General features: G+C 44.0%; 1 protein-coding gene across 2 annotated transcripts in view; it reads right to left on the minus strand.

Moving 5' to 3' along the window:
- thoc3 (THO complex 3) overlaps positions 1–17,160 on the minus strand; it is a 110,106-nt gene that overhangs the window by 42,743 nt on the left and 50,203 nt on the right. For both annotated transcript variants that reach the window (XR_015427517.1, XM_022253890.2), the window contains exon 4: positions 5,720–5,881. Coding sequence is in view for 1 of the 2 variants with exons in the window: in XM_022253890.2 (XP_022109582.2) it covers positions 5,720–5,881 (162 nt within the window). In the remaining variant the exon portion in view is untranslated. The remainder of the gene's footprint in view (positions 1–5,719; positions 5,882–17,160) is intronic.

Below are 17,160 nucleotides of genomic sequence, written 5' to 3' on the forward strand. Positions count from 1 at the left end.
CAGTCACGATGGCCGCAATTTTTGGTTTAGGGAGATGCCAGTCATCGATGATGGTTTCCAGTTTCTCGGCGATATGGGCATTGTCGTGAGGTGGAGGGAGTTCGGTGTTCTCGATGGTGAAGCGACCCAAATTCCAGTCGGGGGAGATGAAGTGTGCTGTCACACCGATATACTGATCGGATGCCCGGCTTGTCCACATGTCCATTGTCAGTGCTACAGACTGCGCTTCGACGAGAGCGGTTAAGACTGTGTCAGCCTTGATCTTGTCGTACAGCTGTGGGATGAGGGCTGACGAAAATGTCTTCCTCGGCGGCAGGGTATATCTCGGGTCGAACGCTTGCAGCATCTCCTGAAAGCCTTTTTCTTCTACCGTGTAGAGCGGTTTCATACCCCGGACCAAGAAATTGATGACACTCTTAGTCAACTGCTTGTGTCGTGTTGAAGATGTACTGTACGGCGTTTCTGATCGCACATTACCCTGTAGTTTAGTAATAAAAAAATATTGTTTGAACTGTTTAAGGAGTCCAAAGGGCGGGCAAAGAACCGAAGTAAAATATATCATCCACAGAACTTCGTTTCGTAAGAGTGGTGCTGGGCGTATAGTATACTCAAACTCACAGGTGACGTAGTTTGCACTTTGCACTTTCACTGACCGCATTAAAAAATCAAACAGCACATTCATACTACACAACGATACTATACAGAAAGTTTATGTTTCACTTCGTAAGCTCTACAGTTTTAAAGCTTATTTTTCATCAGTTTCCAGAATAAGTAGGCAGATTTGGCTAATTGACAACTGGGCATGATGCTGTTGCAGTAGCCTACAGCTTGATGTTTTAAAATTCAATGCAATTCCCGCATTGACCCATTCAAGGCAAAGACACCGAAAAAGGTCGCACCAAATATTTTTGGGAAACAAAAACACTTTCGGTGATCAATTTTCACAGTAAATGATTCAAATGTACACTTACCAATATTGACTGCCATTGAAGTTCTTTCGGCTTTGAGGAAGAGGGTCTACAACTCGGGGAAGTCTCTGCAGACTTAGATCGACTCGGAGACGCTGATGTTGCTGTAGTCGAATGACTCGTATCAAGAGTACGCCACTCTCTCGTATGAATTGACTTCAGGTGTTTGTGCATCACCGAAGTACCCGAGCCATAAGGCAACTTCTTGCCGCACAAAGCACAGACAACTTTGCTCGCATTAAGCACTTCACCTGGCTTTTCGGGGTCTTGTTCAAACCCAAAGAAATTCCAAACTGGGGCTGAAGCCCCTCTCTTTGGTAGAAGATTTTTCTGCTGAAGCAGATTTGCCATTGCGTTGCCTACACCGACCGACTTAAATTTTTCTGCAGCAATTTTTCTCGGGTATGACTGAAGAATGATCCTCATGTGGAAATGACCAAGGCGTTCTGTTTACACTTTCTGGAAGTATTTAGCGGCGGTTTCTTTTGGATCTGCTACACAAAAACTTCAAGGCAAACGAATCCGGCAGCATGAGCAGTTCGAGTTACAGATATGTTTTTGTACATCAAAGCCTATTCTTTCGGCGGGGAATTAATTATTCTTCGAGTTAAGCAGAGTTTCAAGTTAACTGACTTTGAGTTATCGAGATTTTACTGTACATCTTCAGTTTTATTTCTTTAGCTGGCGAATGGGGATTTATGTGAGATGCAGCCAGCAAAATGTCCGGACTGTCAGAAAATCATCAAAGTCAGACCATGGCACCTAGAAAGGCCAAACATTTATTTTTTACCACAAATGGCTGTCATTTATTACAGCTGTCAATGTGTGGATCCAGTCAACACAACAGCGGTAGATAGGAAAAGCCAGGAAATCTGATTCCTGGGAATCAGGTGGGCCTGTACATTTTTGAAAGAACAGTGGTTATTAAGATTTGCCACTGGGTCACGTGTCAGCAGTATGTTAAACATTCTGACCATTTCTTTCATTAACGAATGTATCCACTTATCAACGGCAGAAAGTGTTTGCACCATGGACAACTCGTACTTAGAAGAAATAGCCACTGAGTGTTGGGACACCACACCTTCTCCACAATGTTCACTCTTAACAACATGACCAATGTCACACTCAGCTGAAGCTGCATGGCCCTGATCTGGTTCAGCTAAGTGGGGGCGAGGTCGATTGTCAGAATCCGATGACACATCTAGTAGACTGACACACCTTCTCAAGGGAGTCAGCCAGGTTTTCCTTCCAGCTCCGTTGTGTGTCAGACAATCTGGCATCCACCCAGGCTAGTCCCGTAAAATGGGAGTTATCCAAGTTTTCTCGGGCAGAATTGTTGGGGGTCCAGGGAGTGTCTTGTCATCCCCAGAGTGGCCCTTTTTTCTGCTACGTACCTTGGAGGGGCCAGAGACTGGAGACCAAGGGAGTGCAGCTCCAGACCCAGCATGGTGTGAACTCTTATTTCTTTGTTTACCGGGAGTAGAGGCTGGAGGCCTTAAGGGTTCAGCCCTATTCCCTGATTCCGATGTGCCACAGGCCCAGAAAGCATGTCTCCAGTACATGGGCAGCCCTCTCCAGATGAGCACCTCAACTTGACTCTAAAACATCTATTGTTAGTGATGCTGTTGGAAAGGGCCATGGAAATGAGGTGTAGCAGAGAAGGTTCTGACGTGAAAGCCACCATCTGAGATGGCAATCATGGCACTTGATGAAGTAATTCACTGAAATTGGCATGGTAATAGCATCCTTCTGAGGAGAGTATTGGCAGAGTACTGTACGTGCACATGCACCAGTACATGGAGCTGGAGTGGGCACATAAAAGCATCTAACACCAGGGTAAGTTTGCTATGAAATCCAGAAGACAAAGCAAAGCCCAGGCTGGGTGGACTGTTGCAGCCACAAAGAAATGCACTTCCCAAGTGTAAAAAAAGTGTTCCAATGAGGGAGAAGCCCTACCAGTCTTCCTGTTAAGAGACGCTTTGAGAAATATTGGCTTCTATGAGGGGAACAAAGAAGACTTTTCGGCATTGTAAATAAAGCCAAGGTCTGGAGTGAGCTGTACAGTAGTGAAAAAGGGTCACTGCATTAGAAGGGCCCATGATCAACCCAGACTTCCAGGTATATACTTGTATACAAGTAAATGAATATCTGATGGAAAAGAGCTGTAGGAAGTACTTTGGTGATCCTCATGAATACTCACAGTGCTGTGGATAGGCCGACGGGAAAACACTCGTATTGATACTGTATGTCATGACCTGGTACATGTAAAGGAACTGTAGAAACTGTTTATGATTCCTATGGATGGATTATGGAGATAGGCATCAATCAGATGAAACAACATAGCCCATTAACACCGGGGAAACATTGTAAGACTGTAGCCACAGTCTTCATCCTGAAATGCTTCATCAGATGAAACCATTGAGGGGTTGAAGGTTGATGACTGGTTGCCGGTCACCAGACTGCTTTGGAGTCAGGTAGATGATCAAAGACTATGATTCTTTTCCCTTCAGAGATGCCATTTCCTTCTCCAAGGCCGGCTTGTAAAGTCTGAAAGGACTGACGAGAGAATCTGTGGTGTTGAGGGGGAGGACCGGTGAATTTGTGAACAAATTCCGAGTCAATGCCTCTACTGGTCCCAAGGCTTGTGGTACGTGAATTAGGCAGTAGTTGCTGCCCCTTTGGTCCACAGACCCTTTGTGATTTTAACCTCTTGCCGCTGGGGGCTATGGTAGTGGAGCCATAGGCTTTATATTCATGGCCGAGGTCACCGAACTCGTACAAAGGAAACAGGGCCCTGTAACAAAAGACCGTACCCCGAACAAAGACCAGGCAGCTGGGCATTACCGACATCACTCTCAAAAGTGGAGATAATCCAGCCTTGCTTTGAAACAGTAAACCATGGTTTGGGATGTTTAGAGTGAACGGATTACCACCGGGGACCACCGCAGCGATGAGCCACACAGCACCTCTGCACACTAATCTGGCCCCTATTGAAAAGAGTTCAGCATACACCGAGCCAGGTTCGTGAACAAAAGAAAGTTACAATCTGGGCTCTTTCCACAAGGCTACGGGCCTGGCTATAACACTCGGACATCAATGACGGTCACCTGTCAACTTAGAGTAGTGCCTAAAGATTACTTCATGTGGGTATAAACATCCATTAAATGAAATGGTGAATTTTTTTAAGAATTTTGAAAACAGAAAAAATGATAATTATCCTGGCCCAGCATCATCAACATTGATAACTAACCATGGCGCGAAGTGGTTAAGGGGCACTTTGATATATAGAGCGCCCCCCTGGTGGAAGGGACAAACTGAGGACTTAAGACAGACTCCAGGGGAGCTAACACAGGGTATAAGTGTAAAGTGCGATGTAAAGAGCAATGAAATGAACTTCTGCGTCTGTTGCCACTAATGTTAGTGTATCATTGGAGCAAAAGTTTACCTCAAATTTCATAACTGGTGAAATTTAATCAAAGATCTATATTCTGATTACCCACAACAAAGTTCTCATAAAATTTTACTTTGGCCAAATTTACTGATTTTTTTTCTTAAGTACAAAATAAACTCTTTTAACCACTTGCCGCCGGGGTTGCTTGTACCAGACATGTATTCTTTATACAAGTGGCCCGGGTCTCTGAAATTGGACAAAGGGAACTGGGCCTTGTAACAAAAGACCGTACTTGTAACAAAAGACCAGGCTGCAGGGAAATACCAACATTTTTTCACTCTCAATGGTGGAGATAATCCAGCCTTGTTTTGAAACAGTATACCACAATTTGGGGCATTTAGCACAAGTGGATTACCATCGGGGACAAAAGCACTCCACTATGGCAGTGATGAGCCACACAGTACTGCCGCACCCTAATCTGACCCCCACTGAAAAGAGGTCAGCAGTGCACTGTGCCAGGTTCGTGAATAAAAGAAAATTACGTAACACCGCACAATCTGGCCTCTTTTTACAAGGCAGCAGACCTGGCCGAAATACTCCAGCATCAATAGACTCTGTCTGTCAGATTAGAGCAGAAACCAGACAGTCCTTCGTGTGGGTGTATGTGTCCAGTAAATTTTGAAAACACAACATTATCCCATTCCATCATCATCAACATTCACAAATGTCCCCGGCGCGAAGTGGTTAAAATGTAACCCAAAATAATTGTTTACAATTTATTAGATGGGTATGTTAGTGGAGGTGATATTTATTCGTCAGAATTTATCAATTTTGAATTACTTCTGAAACGTCTTTGTGAGATTTTCTGAAATTTTTGCCTAATTTCCAGACACTAACGTGTTTGAATTTTTGAAAAAATTTCCTGACACTGATATTGTTCACAAAGGTGCAAAAGCTTGTATCCTATAAAAGTAAGAGGTTTTTGCAGCATTACTATGAAGAAAGTCAAGAAAACATCAAAGTGCCTCACATACTGTAATACTCTACATGTACTAGCATTTCAACTTTTTGGACTTTAAAATCTTAATTTGCAGATGTTTGCATGGTGTGGCTTATACTCCGTGCGGCCTATATTTTGAAAGTTACGGTACATTATCCTAGTTAAAGTAAGGGAAAAATTTCAATATTTAACAAATTTCCATCATAGACATTGTACACGTTTTCTGAAAGGGAACTTGAATGCAATGATAAATTACAAAATAATTGTACAATTCAGCAAAAATAGCCTTTCTCTCTGGGGGATAGACAACATGCTTGGTTTCTTTACTTTTTTTCCAAACATAACAAAATTACACAGTACCTTGAGAAAGTCCTCAGGCAAACAAGTTCTTTGACATCCCACAAACTGGCAAGAGCATCAGCACTTCCTGTTGCAAAGTACTTTCCAGTTGGGTCAAACTCAATGCAAATACAGTTGGCAGGGTGAGCATTGAGAACGTGAAGAGATTTCAGATCAGGATAGCTGTGAAGAAAATAAATAAACATGTGCATGTTTGTGCACGTGGAGCCGAAGAACCCAAGGACATACATGAAGGCAGATTGGTAATTTGTGTCTGATGGTAATTAATTAGCGCTGCAACATTATGACGTTACTCTTTGTTTACACGTGCACTTTACTATGGCAGTGAGCTGGGATGCGATCCATCAAGCTCCCATAGAAATGTACACATGCAAACAAAGCGTGAAATCATTGTTACGCACAGACAATAAAGGTGTCATGTGAGCACACAGTAAGCAAACGTAATATGGAAGAAAAGAATTACTTTTAAGTCTCGATATTTCCAACTTTGTAGACACTACCGCTGGGCGATTATCTCAATTAATCCATTAATCGTGATTAGTTCCTCCTACTCGTTTCACTACTCGTGGATTTGCAACTAATCGATTAATCACACCAGCACGAATACATGTAGTAAATGTAGAATTATATGCGAGTAGTGATTATTATGGAGTACCGATTAAGTTACACACACTACTACACTGAACATGTACACTGTGAGAGTACAGGTGGTGACATGCCACTTTACACAATCATGATCCAGGGCATGCCTGCTGTATTTCGGCAGTCTCAACTGAGTTTAGCAGTGCCAAAATGACGTCGCGAGACTATGGTTGCAATCAGTCAGTTAGTGATGGATTATTTATACTGCCTCACATGCTCAAACAATGAATGAAAGCTGAACAACAATGTCTGTGGGCTATACTATTGAGAAGTTTAGGGAGGTTTTTTAGAACTTCAAAGAGTGAGAATATGGAATAAAAGTAACTGAGTAATCAGAATTTTTCCCACGTTTAAAGGCAAGAACTATTTTATTCAAACAGTTTCAGACAAGCTAGCAGCTTTTTTATTTTAAAACGGAAGGAATCTGCAGTCTGTATTAGAGCCTCCACAACAAAGATTTATTACCCCTTCGCGATGGATGACAGCAGATGCCGCACCTGGAGAAAAGTCTAATTTCCGGATGTCTGTGGTAGCCGCATACCACACCTGCAACTTTTTAATTAGTGTACACGTGTAGTTACTGGGAGCTTTGCAATGAATGGAAATCTGGGGCAACAAGGAGAGTTGGTCGACCCCACGATACCCAGTAAATTGGATTTTATTCATCAGAACACCCCCTTTGTCTTTGATTGAATACCCTGGGTAATCTCCGTGGAGAGTCGTTGACTCTGCTGTCAGGGCTTTATTTTTTTTTTTGTCCAAAAAGGAGTGTTTTCTGTAGCGCTTGGTATATATTTTCCTGGCCACTCCCCGGCGCTTCAGTTGCGTTACACAATGTCTTCCAGTGAAGAGGAAACTCTGACGGCGACTAGTGGTTCAGATTTCACGTCAGAATTTGAATATAGTTCAGAAATTGAAACTAGTGACAGCAATTCTAATGGGGAACCACCATTAGTGAGGCCCGCCAAGAAGAAGGTCAAGACTTCCTCCATTCAATGGATGGCTGATGACAACTTTCCCCGCCGACACGGCTTTCAAGGCACAGAGGATGTTCAAGTGCAAAAACTGGACGAGAACAGTCGAAATCTTCGAGCAGTTCTTCACCCCAGAGTTGACGTTGCACATTGCCAACGAGACCAACCACTATGCCGCTGAACACCCGAAAAGTCAAGCAGCAAGTCTAAGTCACATGAGAAGCTGATTTGACACAACACCAGACAAGATGTCAGTGTTCCTGTCCATGATGGTCGTCATGGGACTGATGCCGAAACCCGACTTGAAGTCCTACTGGATGAGAGACTCAATACTTGAGACTCCGTTTTTCCCTAATACCATGCCCCGTGACAGATTTATGGACTTGCTGTCCCATCTGCATTTCGTCGATAACAGCCGTGCAGATACAAACGATCGACTCTACAAGCTCCACCCAGTGATAGACGAACTGACAGGGAAGTTCAAGTCCGTCTACATTCCGTCTAGCAACATTACTACCGACGAGTCCCTTTGGAAATTCAAAGGGAGACAGAAGTTCAAACAGTACAACCCCAAGAAGCGTGCGAGGTTTGGCATCAAGGTGTATCGAGTCTGCCAGAGCACGGGAGTTGCCGCTGGATACACCTGGAACTTCAAGGTTTACACCGGTCATGACCAGACTATTTAACTGGCAAGTACGAAAAACGTACTTGACTTGAACGGCGATCTTCTTGGCAAAGGGTACACCATTTTCCTGGACAACTGATTCAGCAACCCTAAACTGTACCTGAGACTAAACGACCACAAGACGAATGTCGTCCAGACTTGCCCAAGGACTAGTGCCCCTTGAAACTCGAGAGAAGTGATATTGTTTACCACTCTTGCAACCAGGGCTTGCTCGCCTTGGTCTGGCAAGACAAAAAGGATGTCCGTATGCTGTCCACGATGCCTACAGCCAAGATGGCCAACACCGGAAAGGGGAACCGCAACGGCATCGCTTTGGGAAAACTAAGGTGTGTACTCAACTACAATGACGGGATGAAGGGTGTGGACATTGCAGACCAGCTGGCATCGTCGCACCATTCAGTAAGAAAATCAATCAAATGGTATAAGAAAGGGTTCTTATTTTTGCTTCATGTTGCACTTGTGAACTCTTATCTTGTGTATGAGGAAATTGGTGGCACCGACAGTTTTTTGACATTTAGACACATGTTGGTGAGTGAAATTTTAGAGTTGCATGCACCAAATTTGCCAGTGTATCAATCCAGAGGTAGACCATCCCGTCTTCCTGGTCCAGGTAGACTGATAGGAAGACATTTTGTTGTAGAAATTCCCCCAACTGGACATGAGCTAGATCATACAGACGGTATGATGTTTGTTACAGAAACGGTAAAAGAAAAGAGACTAGATTTATGTGTGAAATTTGTGAAGTAGCACTCTGCCCTGCTCCTTGTTTCAAGGTTTATCACACTTGAATCATTTGCTTATTTATGCCATGTTTCCTGTATTCCCAGATGTAGTAAATGAAATAGTACATGAAATTTTGGGGCAACTCCTTCAAGGTTTGTTATACTTAATCAATTACCTGTATTCCAAGACATCGTGTAATGCAACTGCTCTATTTTTTCTTTCCTTTTTTCCCTAAGATTTTTAAAAGAAAGTCATTTTATTTCTAAAATTCAGTTTGAATTATTGCAAATACATGTAAGTGAGAAGAGAAGTGAAAAAATAAGAAATGACAAGTCGTCAAGAGAAGGAGAAAAGTGAGAAGTCGTCGTGTTTTTCTTGTGTCTATTTATTTAATAATTATGGGAAAGATTATTTGGGACGATAATTTTCATGGGATGGTTGCAAGTTTAGTTAGAAGGGGGCTGTGTAAGATATATAATTACATTCAGAAAGGGAGTTTGAATATAAATTGCCAAAAAACATTAAAAATATGCAAGAAAATTATGTGCGTACATAGTGCAAGATGAAAAATTGGTAATTTTACGGGTAATATTGACTGGTTATTTGATGAAATAAAAACTTGTGAAGCACATTCTATGTACAAGTGGAGGCTGGGCATTGCTGCTGGGCATGCATGGACTACTGAGGAGCGGGAACATGAGCCACGGTGCCCACCTGTAGCAAGCCTAGACCTTGTGAACTTGGCTATGGCCAATTGTCATTGGGTAGTTAGTGTTGTCGCTTGGGTAAGGCAAGTGCTGGGTGCCTGGTTATTATGTTTTATGGGATCCAAATACCCCAGCATGAATCATGGCCACACAGAGCTGGGCTTTGTGCAGTGTGCAACCCAGCAAACTTGGCAGATAAGGCCTGGTGACCTTGCTACATGTCTGCGGTCCCCGTTAGCAAAATTGGGGGGGAAAAAAGGCAGCCTGGCAGGATGCGGTGAAAATATCCTGCCGTCAAGGGGTTAAAATTGTCCTGCACACGTTCAGAATGGAATCTGAGCCAAAACTTTCCTAGAATAACCCGTATGTAATTGTGATAATTTTACAGCAGCTACGGAGAATACTGCCACTAGCTTTCCAGATTTCAGAATTAATGAAATAACATAAAAGCAGAAACACAAAACAAATTTGCCCGGGCACTTGCTGCTGCATAGTGTGCATTATACTTGTGCAGAATTTCTGCAATGAAACTGATGAAAGCACTATATTCACGTGTTGGCACCGCGTCTCGGAATTTTTGCCACTACTTGTGATTAATCGGGATTAGTTCGTGTGTTATGAGTTATCGATTAGCAAAATTCGCTAATCGCCCAGTGGTAGTAGACACCATAGTATCCAAGTAGATGTACAGCGGACACCTACAGAATTTAATCAGCACGCTGACGAGATCAGCCAATAAGTAGATTTGGATGATTTGGGGGGTTGCACAAGAATTCTTTCAGTTTGTAGATGATATATGGGGACCCCATACAATGGATTGGTTTTCAGCTGAAACACAAAATTGCTAAGATTCAATTCCAACTATTCAGTACCTGGCACAAGTAGATGCATTCTCATGCAATTGGCATGGTGAGAATAACAGGTTAGTACTACCCACTCACATAGCACGTGATGCTTTCAGACATTTGGTTTGTTGTCAGGTACAAGGAACACTGGTAATCCCCTGTTGACCATCAGCTTCCTTTTGGCTGTTACTATTCTCTAATCACAATTCAAAACAAATTCTCAGACCCCTCTAACATTTACGTGCATGACAGATTTCAAAATCATTAGTCGGGTCCTACCTGTTTGAATTAAGAGTACTTTGCATGTGACTTATAACCTAAGCAGGTGAGCACACACAGTAATATTGAGATGGACTTCAACTTTCCTCATATCGCTGGGTGGCAAATGGAGCCGAATGGCAGTGAAAGACGCATGGCAAATTTGCCACAAGGCACAAGCCATATGGCAAGTAAGCTGTATGTGGCTAGTTGCACTGAAAAATTTTAACAATTCCATGTAAATATCGAATAATAGAGCAGCAGATGTTATTTTTCTTCTTTAGACGAAAGAGATCGGGAAGATGAATACACCTCAATGTTGGCTTCAAACACACAAGAAATATCAAAACACCTTCCCCACATGGCAACAGTGGTGTGAAATAAGAAGGTAACATCATTACCTGCTGATCCCAATGACATTTTACATTATTTTATACATTTATCGCCACATACACAGACAGCATGCATGAAAGACTAAGACACTCATCTATAGTACTATATAGAGGTTCAATTTGTAACTGATGGCCAGAGCAGTTTTATTGGTGAGTCAGACAATATGAGTTGTTCCCGGTCGGTGTGACCCCGAAGAACAGCAGTACATGTACACATAAAATTTCAAGATATCAAAGCATAGCAAGTTCTCGGTCGTTATGCCCTTCGTGGAACAGTCGTACCAATCTTAAAACACAAATCCATAGCATAGCATGTTCCTGGTCGTTAAGCCCCCAAACAAGGAACAGTACCCCAAATTAAAAGTCACAGTTTCATAGTATAATGTTCCCAGTCATTATGCCCAATGGAACAATATCAACAAATAGTTAAAATACACGGTGTCATGTATCAAAGTTTCATTACATTTTACCCAACTCCTGGATATCTCATTCCATAAGTACCTGCGCACTGATTCCGAAATTAACTGGTAATCTCTTCCTACCTAACGTGGGTTGAGTCTACTACTGCATACCTACCAGATTACCGATACATACGCATTATTTCGTAGTTCATCACTTCCATTGCTAAAATTTCAATCACTAATAGCAGAGATGCCACTAGCCTATGCCAAAACAAATTGGAAAATTGCACGGTGTCGGTTTTATACGTATTAATACATGGGTCTGGTTATAGTCATGATGGTAGTTGGTAGGCCTAGGCCTACCTCGCAAACGAGAAATCACCACTGTTATCCTTTTCTTCCAGCCATCTCCACTGAAATTTGTCCTTGACATCTCTTTCAATATCATGAAGATGATAGATGCTGCATTTTGTTGGCCCTCGAACATTAAATCGATCCGAGTGTTGATCATCCAATGTACAATGTACGTTCGTTGTGTACGTTCATGCATCGAGCATGTTGCATGTGCATGCATCGAGCTGTCCATGACAAGGAATTTACATGCGTTAAAGGTCAACATTTGTTTATTATTTCTAGTCACTGACGACGCCACTCAACAATGTCCTTCGTATTTCGCACCACAATATGACTGACGTAAGCACTCTACTGACGACTGCACACAAGATTAAATACCCAGCTGTGCAGCGCAGGATACGTGCGCATCATAGATCTGCTTCCAGTCTTTTCTTCTTTATTTAATTTTGTCAATGTTGAAAACACTGAAGGGGGAAATGTAAAAAAATCGGATTTGGGGAGAAAAACACCAAAACGTTGGATTTCCGAGTCCCATCGGCCAGAAATCTGATGTGACTGGAGACTGGCACCCCAACCAAGATTGGAAGTGTCGGTGGTGATAACCATCTCATGTTAAGGTAGAACAAAGGGAAGACCAGCAATGAGGTTGGCCCTGGCTGACCACCAAGACAGGTGACAGTAATTCAGGCCCGATAGAGGAACCTGGCAATTGAGGGAATCACTGCTTGGCCTGAAGTAAGATAGAAGGTGGAGCTGTAGAGGCCGCATATAAAGCCGGCACCACAGGATGAGGTCAATAAGGCTGGCCATCAGACCGAGTAATTAAAGTGAAGCCATGCCCGGTCATTTGTTTGGCATTGTCCCCTGAACAGAGCGACGCACTGCATGAGATTGTCAAGGTGTTTGTCAGTGGGAGTAACAATGCCACGGTTCAAGTCGAGAACTGCCTCAAGGAAAGTCGGTGTTTGTGACGGGGTAAGTCTGGACTTCCTGTGGTTGATTAAGAAACCCAGGCAAGATGTAAGGTTGTATGTTATCTTGGTCACCAAGGCAGCCTCGACTTTGGAGGGTTTGACTATCAACCAGTCGTCAAGGTACTCAAATATGAGCACGTCTGAGCATCGTAGGAGGGCTGCCACTGCTCGGAACCACCCCTGTAAAGACTCTGGGAGCGGTGGACAGGCCGAAAGGCAGGGAATGGAACTTGTAGACCAGGTGACGATATGAGAATCGAAGGAGCAGGCCATCTTGTACATGAATGGGAATATGGAGGTAGGCGTCCTGTAAGTCGATAGATGACGCCCAAGCCGGAACGGGAAGTGATCCAAGGACGGTGCACAGCGTCTCCATTCTGAACTTTTTCAGTCTTATGTAAATGTTGAGTGGCTTTAAGTTCAGAATCAGACTCCACTTCCCTGATTCCTTCTTTGGGAACAGAAAGAACATCAACATGAAGCTCTGGTGATTCCCCCTGGCTGCACCAGAACAATGGCACGCTTCTGTAGCAGCGCTGAGATCTCCGACTCCAGAGCCTGTCACTGGGATTGATCTTTAGGAACTGGAGTCTGCCCGAAAGATGCATCAGATGGAAGGGGACTCGTAAATTCCAGATGATAGCTGTTGGTAAGTGAAGCGAACACCCATTCGCCCAAAGGACTTTCTCCCCCCAACCCTGCAAAATCAAGCAAGAGGCTGCCAACAAGTTTGACATTGAGGGCCGCAGGAGAAACGGAGTAGTCATTGGCGCCAGCCCCCAGCATATTGCTGGGGGCACCGGGTCATACCAAACTGAGGTCTTGGAGCACTGAAAGGAATCGAGCGTGGTCGTCCTTCACTGGAAGAAAGAGGCTGGCGATGTTGTATGGTCTGTGGGTGTCGGTGGTGGGCCAGTGGAGGGTAGACCGGATGAGGTGGTCCCTGGAACGTCGTTCGTACCACACCACGTCGAGGTTCAGCTGGCTGGCGGAAGGATATCTTCCGGGTGCTGTCAAGACGCTCAACCTTACTCTTCTGAAGGCCAACATACTGGCCTGTGAAAAGGTCCTTTGCCAAAAGAGGCAGTTTTTGAAGAGCTGATTTCACCAACTCGTATGGAATATTCATAGTGTCAATGAAAGGCTCACGGCGGGCCGCAGCGGCTCAATGAGAAACCCGCTTGAACTGTTCCAAGCCTGTAATCAGCGTATCATTGAGGCTATGGAACGCCATAGTGACAAACTCGGGAGAGATATCTGCGATAATGTCGGGTCCGATGAGGTATTCAGTAATTCATGGCATACAACAAACCATCGAAACAACTGCCAAGCACACTGGTAAACAGTGTAACCGCATCAATTAATAGCCCATTAACCACTACCAGCCGGGGACTCCGAAATCGGAGCCGTATGGTTTATATGTGCGGCTGGGGTCTCCGACCTCGGACAAAGGAAACAGGGCCCTGTAACAAAAGACCGTCCTCCGAACAAAAGACCAGGCTGCTGGGCATTACCGGCATTTTTCCCTCTCAAAAGTGGTGATAATCCAGCGTTATTTTGAAACCGTATACCAGGGTTTGGGGCATTGAGAGCGAGTGGATCACCACCTGGGACAAAAGTCTCCACCACCACAGCGATGAGCCACACAGGACCACTGCACGCTAATCTGGCCCCTATTGAAAAGAGGTCAGCAGTGCACTGAGCCAGGTTCGTGAACAAAAGACAGTTGTATAACACCGCACAATCTGGTCTCTGTTTACAAGGCTGTAGGCCTGGCTGAAATACTCGGGCGTCAATGAAGGTCACCTATCAACTTAAGAGTAGTGCCTGAAGATTACTTCGTGTGGCTATAAACGACCGTTAAATGAAATGATGAATTTTTGAAGGATTTTGAAAACGGAAAAAAGGACAGTCATGCCGGCCCAGCATCATCAACATTGGAAAATGCCCCGGCACGAAGTGGTTAAGGTGAACAGGGAGAAAACGGAAGCCGATTTAAAATCAGATTTGGCCAACTAGGCCCCCATATCTAACTTGGAAACCAGCACGACTGAAACTCATGTAGGAAACCACCATATTTACTGGGTCAATATGGCAAAAAGGTACTTGCTTGGGCACCAAACCGATAAGTGAGCAATGTAAAGTTGGAAAGGGGGGACTAGAAAAGGGGCCAGCAATCCGGCCCAACTGTGATTCCTTATCAAATTTGGCTGCAAAATAGTGGAATGTTCACATGCCAAGACCAAGTTTCGGGCAGTAGAACCAATTCTTGGACTTTCATAAGGAGGAGGCATGTGGAGGCATGTGGCCTAGCGGTTAGGGTTTGTAGCTTCTGACGATAGGGTCAGGGGTTCGAATCCAGCTGGTGGCAGCATTTTGTGATCCTGGGCAAGTCACTTTACTCCTACATACCCCTCTCCACCCAGGAGTAAATGGGTACCTGTGAGGGCAGACACGGTTATGTTTAGCCGTTTGCACCGAAATGGCAGCACTTGCTAATATACTCCCAGAAAGCTGAGATGCATGGTCTCAGGAATGTTCAGAATTATGATGTGTGAGCCCAATGTGCAGGGATAATAATGGCGCTTTGAAACACTGTGGAAAGCACATTACAAATGTTATAATTATTATTACATTATTATAACCAAGCCGAAAACGCGTAAGAAACATTTATTGAGAAATTGGCATCCTGTCTGTTGGGATAAGAATTAAGAAAGGGAAGCATTTTGACCGGTGTTGGTATTTGATTGTGGGGGGAATGACTTTCAGACTGTAACGCAATTAGAGGTATGGCACTCATTGGCTGGACATGCAAGCCGCGCACTTGTAAGCAAGGTGACATCAAGCTCTGATGCAGCGAACACGGTTGAAGTCAAAGCAGATGCCGGTGTTCTCATCAAACTAGAACATGACATTTCGATCTGTGCTAATGGCGCGCTGTGGAGTCCTCTTGTTATAGAAGGCACAAAAATTGCTCGAAGTGGCTACAGGGGCAACTACCAATGTGAACCACACTTCAGCATCTATGCTTACCTATCTGTGTTTGTCTTAGACAGAATTGTATGTCATAATCACGCTATTCAATTCCTGCGTGACAAAATGCAGCAGAACAAACAGTATCGGCATACTTAAGCAATTGTCGTGAACGGTCAGGATGAGGGCAAATTTGCAACACGGGTGTATTCGTTACAAAGAGCAAGGCAGATATATTCAGACAGGGAGCAATGGTCCTTAATCTGGCAACAAACACACCCAACTGTCCTGTTGCCATATTGAACAAAATCTCACTTTAACAGGTCTTTCACATGATGACACCAACAAAGGTTAGACCAATGAACTACATCAAATCAGAAAATAAATACAACTTTCGTATTCAAGATGCTTTGACACATTGTAGAGTACCCTAGTTTCAGTTAAAGTACATGTAGATCCCAAGTGGTTTGGACTGTATGGTCTGAGAGCATGGGGTGCCACAGCTGCCACTTTTATTGGAGCAGGGACAGACCTAGCTTTCAGGAAATGGGGACGGGGGTGATGGGCATACTGAATGGATGCCCTGCTAAGGGAATCCACCAGAAATCGATGTAATTGCACAATCCTTGTCTAGGAATGGGGGGCGTAGCTACATGAGAGAATTTTTTCCCATTGTTACCTGACACATCAAAAGAGAGCACTTTCTAGAGCTCTATTACATCTTCTTAAAAGGATCACTGTTCAGTTCAAACACGTGCCTGTAATCCCCCAAAAAGACATGTGGGAAGGGTCTACTACTGAATAGAGAACCACTACCTCTGCATATTTCCCTAGAGGGCACAATTCATCCCTACGAGTTCAAAAATTAAGTTGACATTGTGCACTCTAACTATGGAGTCCCACTCTGCTAAGTCAGCCAGTTCTGATTGCAGATTGGATGGCACCATGCAGTTGTTTTTCATGAATCTGGGTCATGAGGGGGGAAAGATGTGATGAAGAGGCTTGTCACAACTACCCTAATTAGTGCTCACTTGTTAAAGTACCACCTAAGGTGTCTGGATTGTGTGGATGACTGCACACAGTGGGTCCATAACTGCACACAGTGGGTCCATGTGAAAGCATTTGGGACAGATGAATGTATAGCCAAATGTAGCCAAACTTTATTTGTTTGGAGCACCCACCGGTTGCAGACAATCTGGTACCAGGACCCTAGGAAAAAGTGAAGGTGGTTGCCCATGGCTCTGGAAGTGTGGGGTGGCCAAGGCTGTGGAAAGTCAGCAATGCCAATCTCCTGTGAACTGGGAGGCAAGTGGCTTGTTTGACTGGCCCATCAGGCAGTAGGGGAGAGCTTTAAGATGGTTTATAGCTCTTTAGGACAGGAGGAAGAGAGCGTCTAAATATAACTCCAGTGACGGGAAGTCACAAGTGTCAGGATGAATGTGAAATGCTCAAGAGTCAGGTGGACAGTCATCGAGAAAGTGAAGACCACAAAAAAGTATGTCAGCAGGAATGC

The sequence above is a fragment of the Acanthaster planci genome, linkage group LG13, assembly GCF_054643075.1.
Source record: "Acanthaster planci isolate LZ-2023a linkage group LG13, COTS_SCS, whole genome shotgun sequence".
NCBI classification, from domain to species: Eukaryota; Metazoa; Echinodermata; class Asteroidea; order Valvatida; family Acanthasteridae; genus Acanthaster; species Acanthaster planci.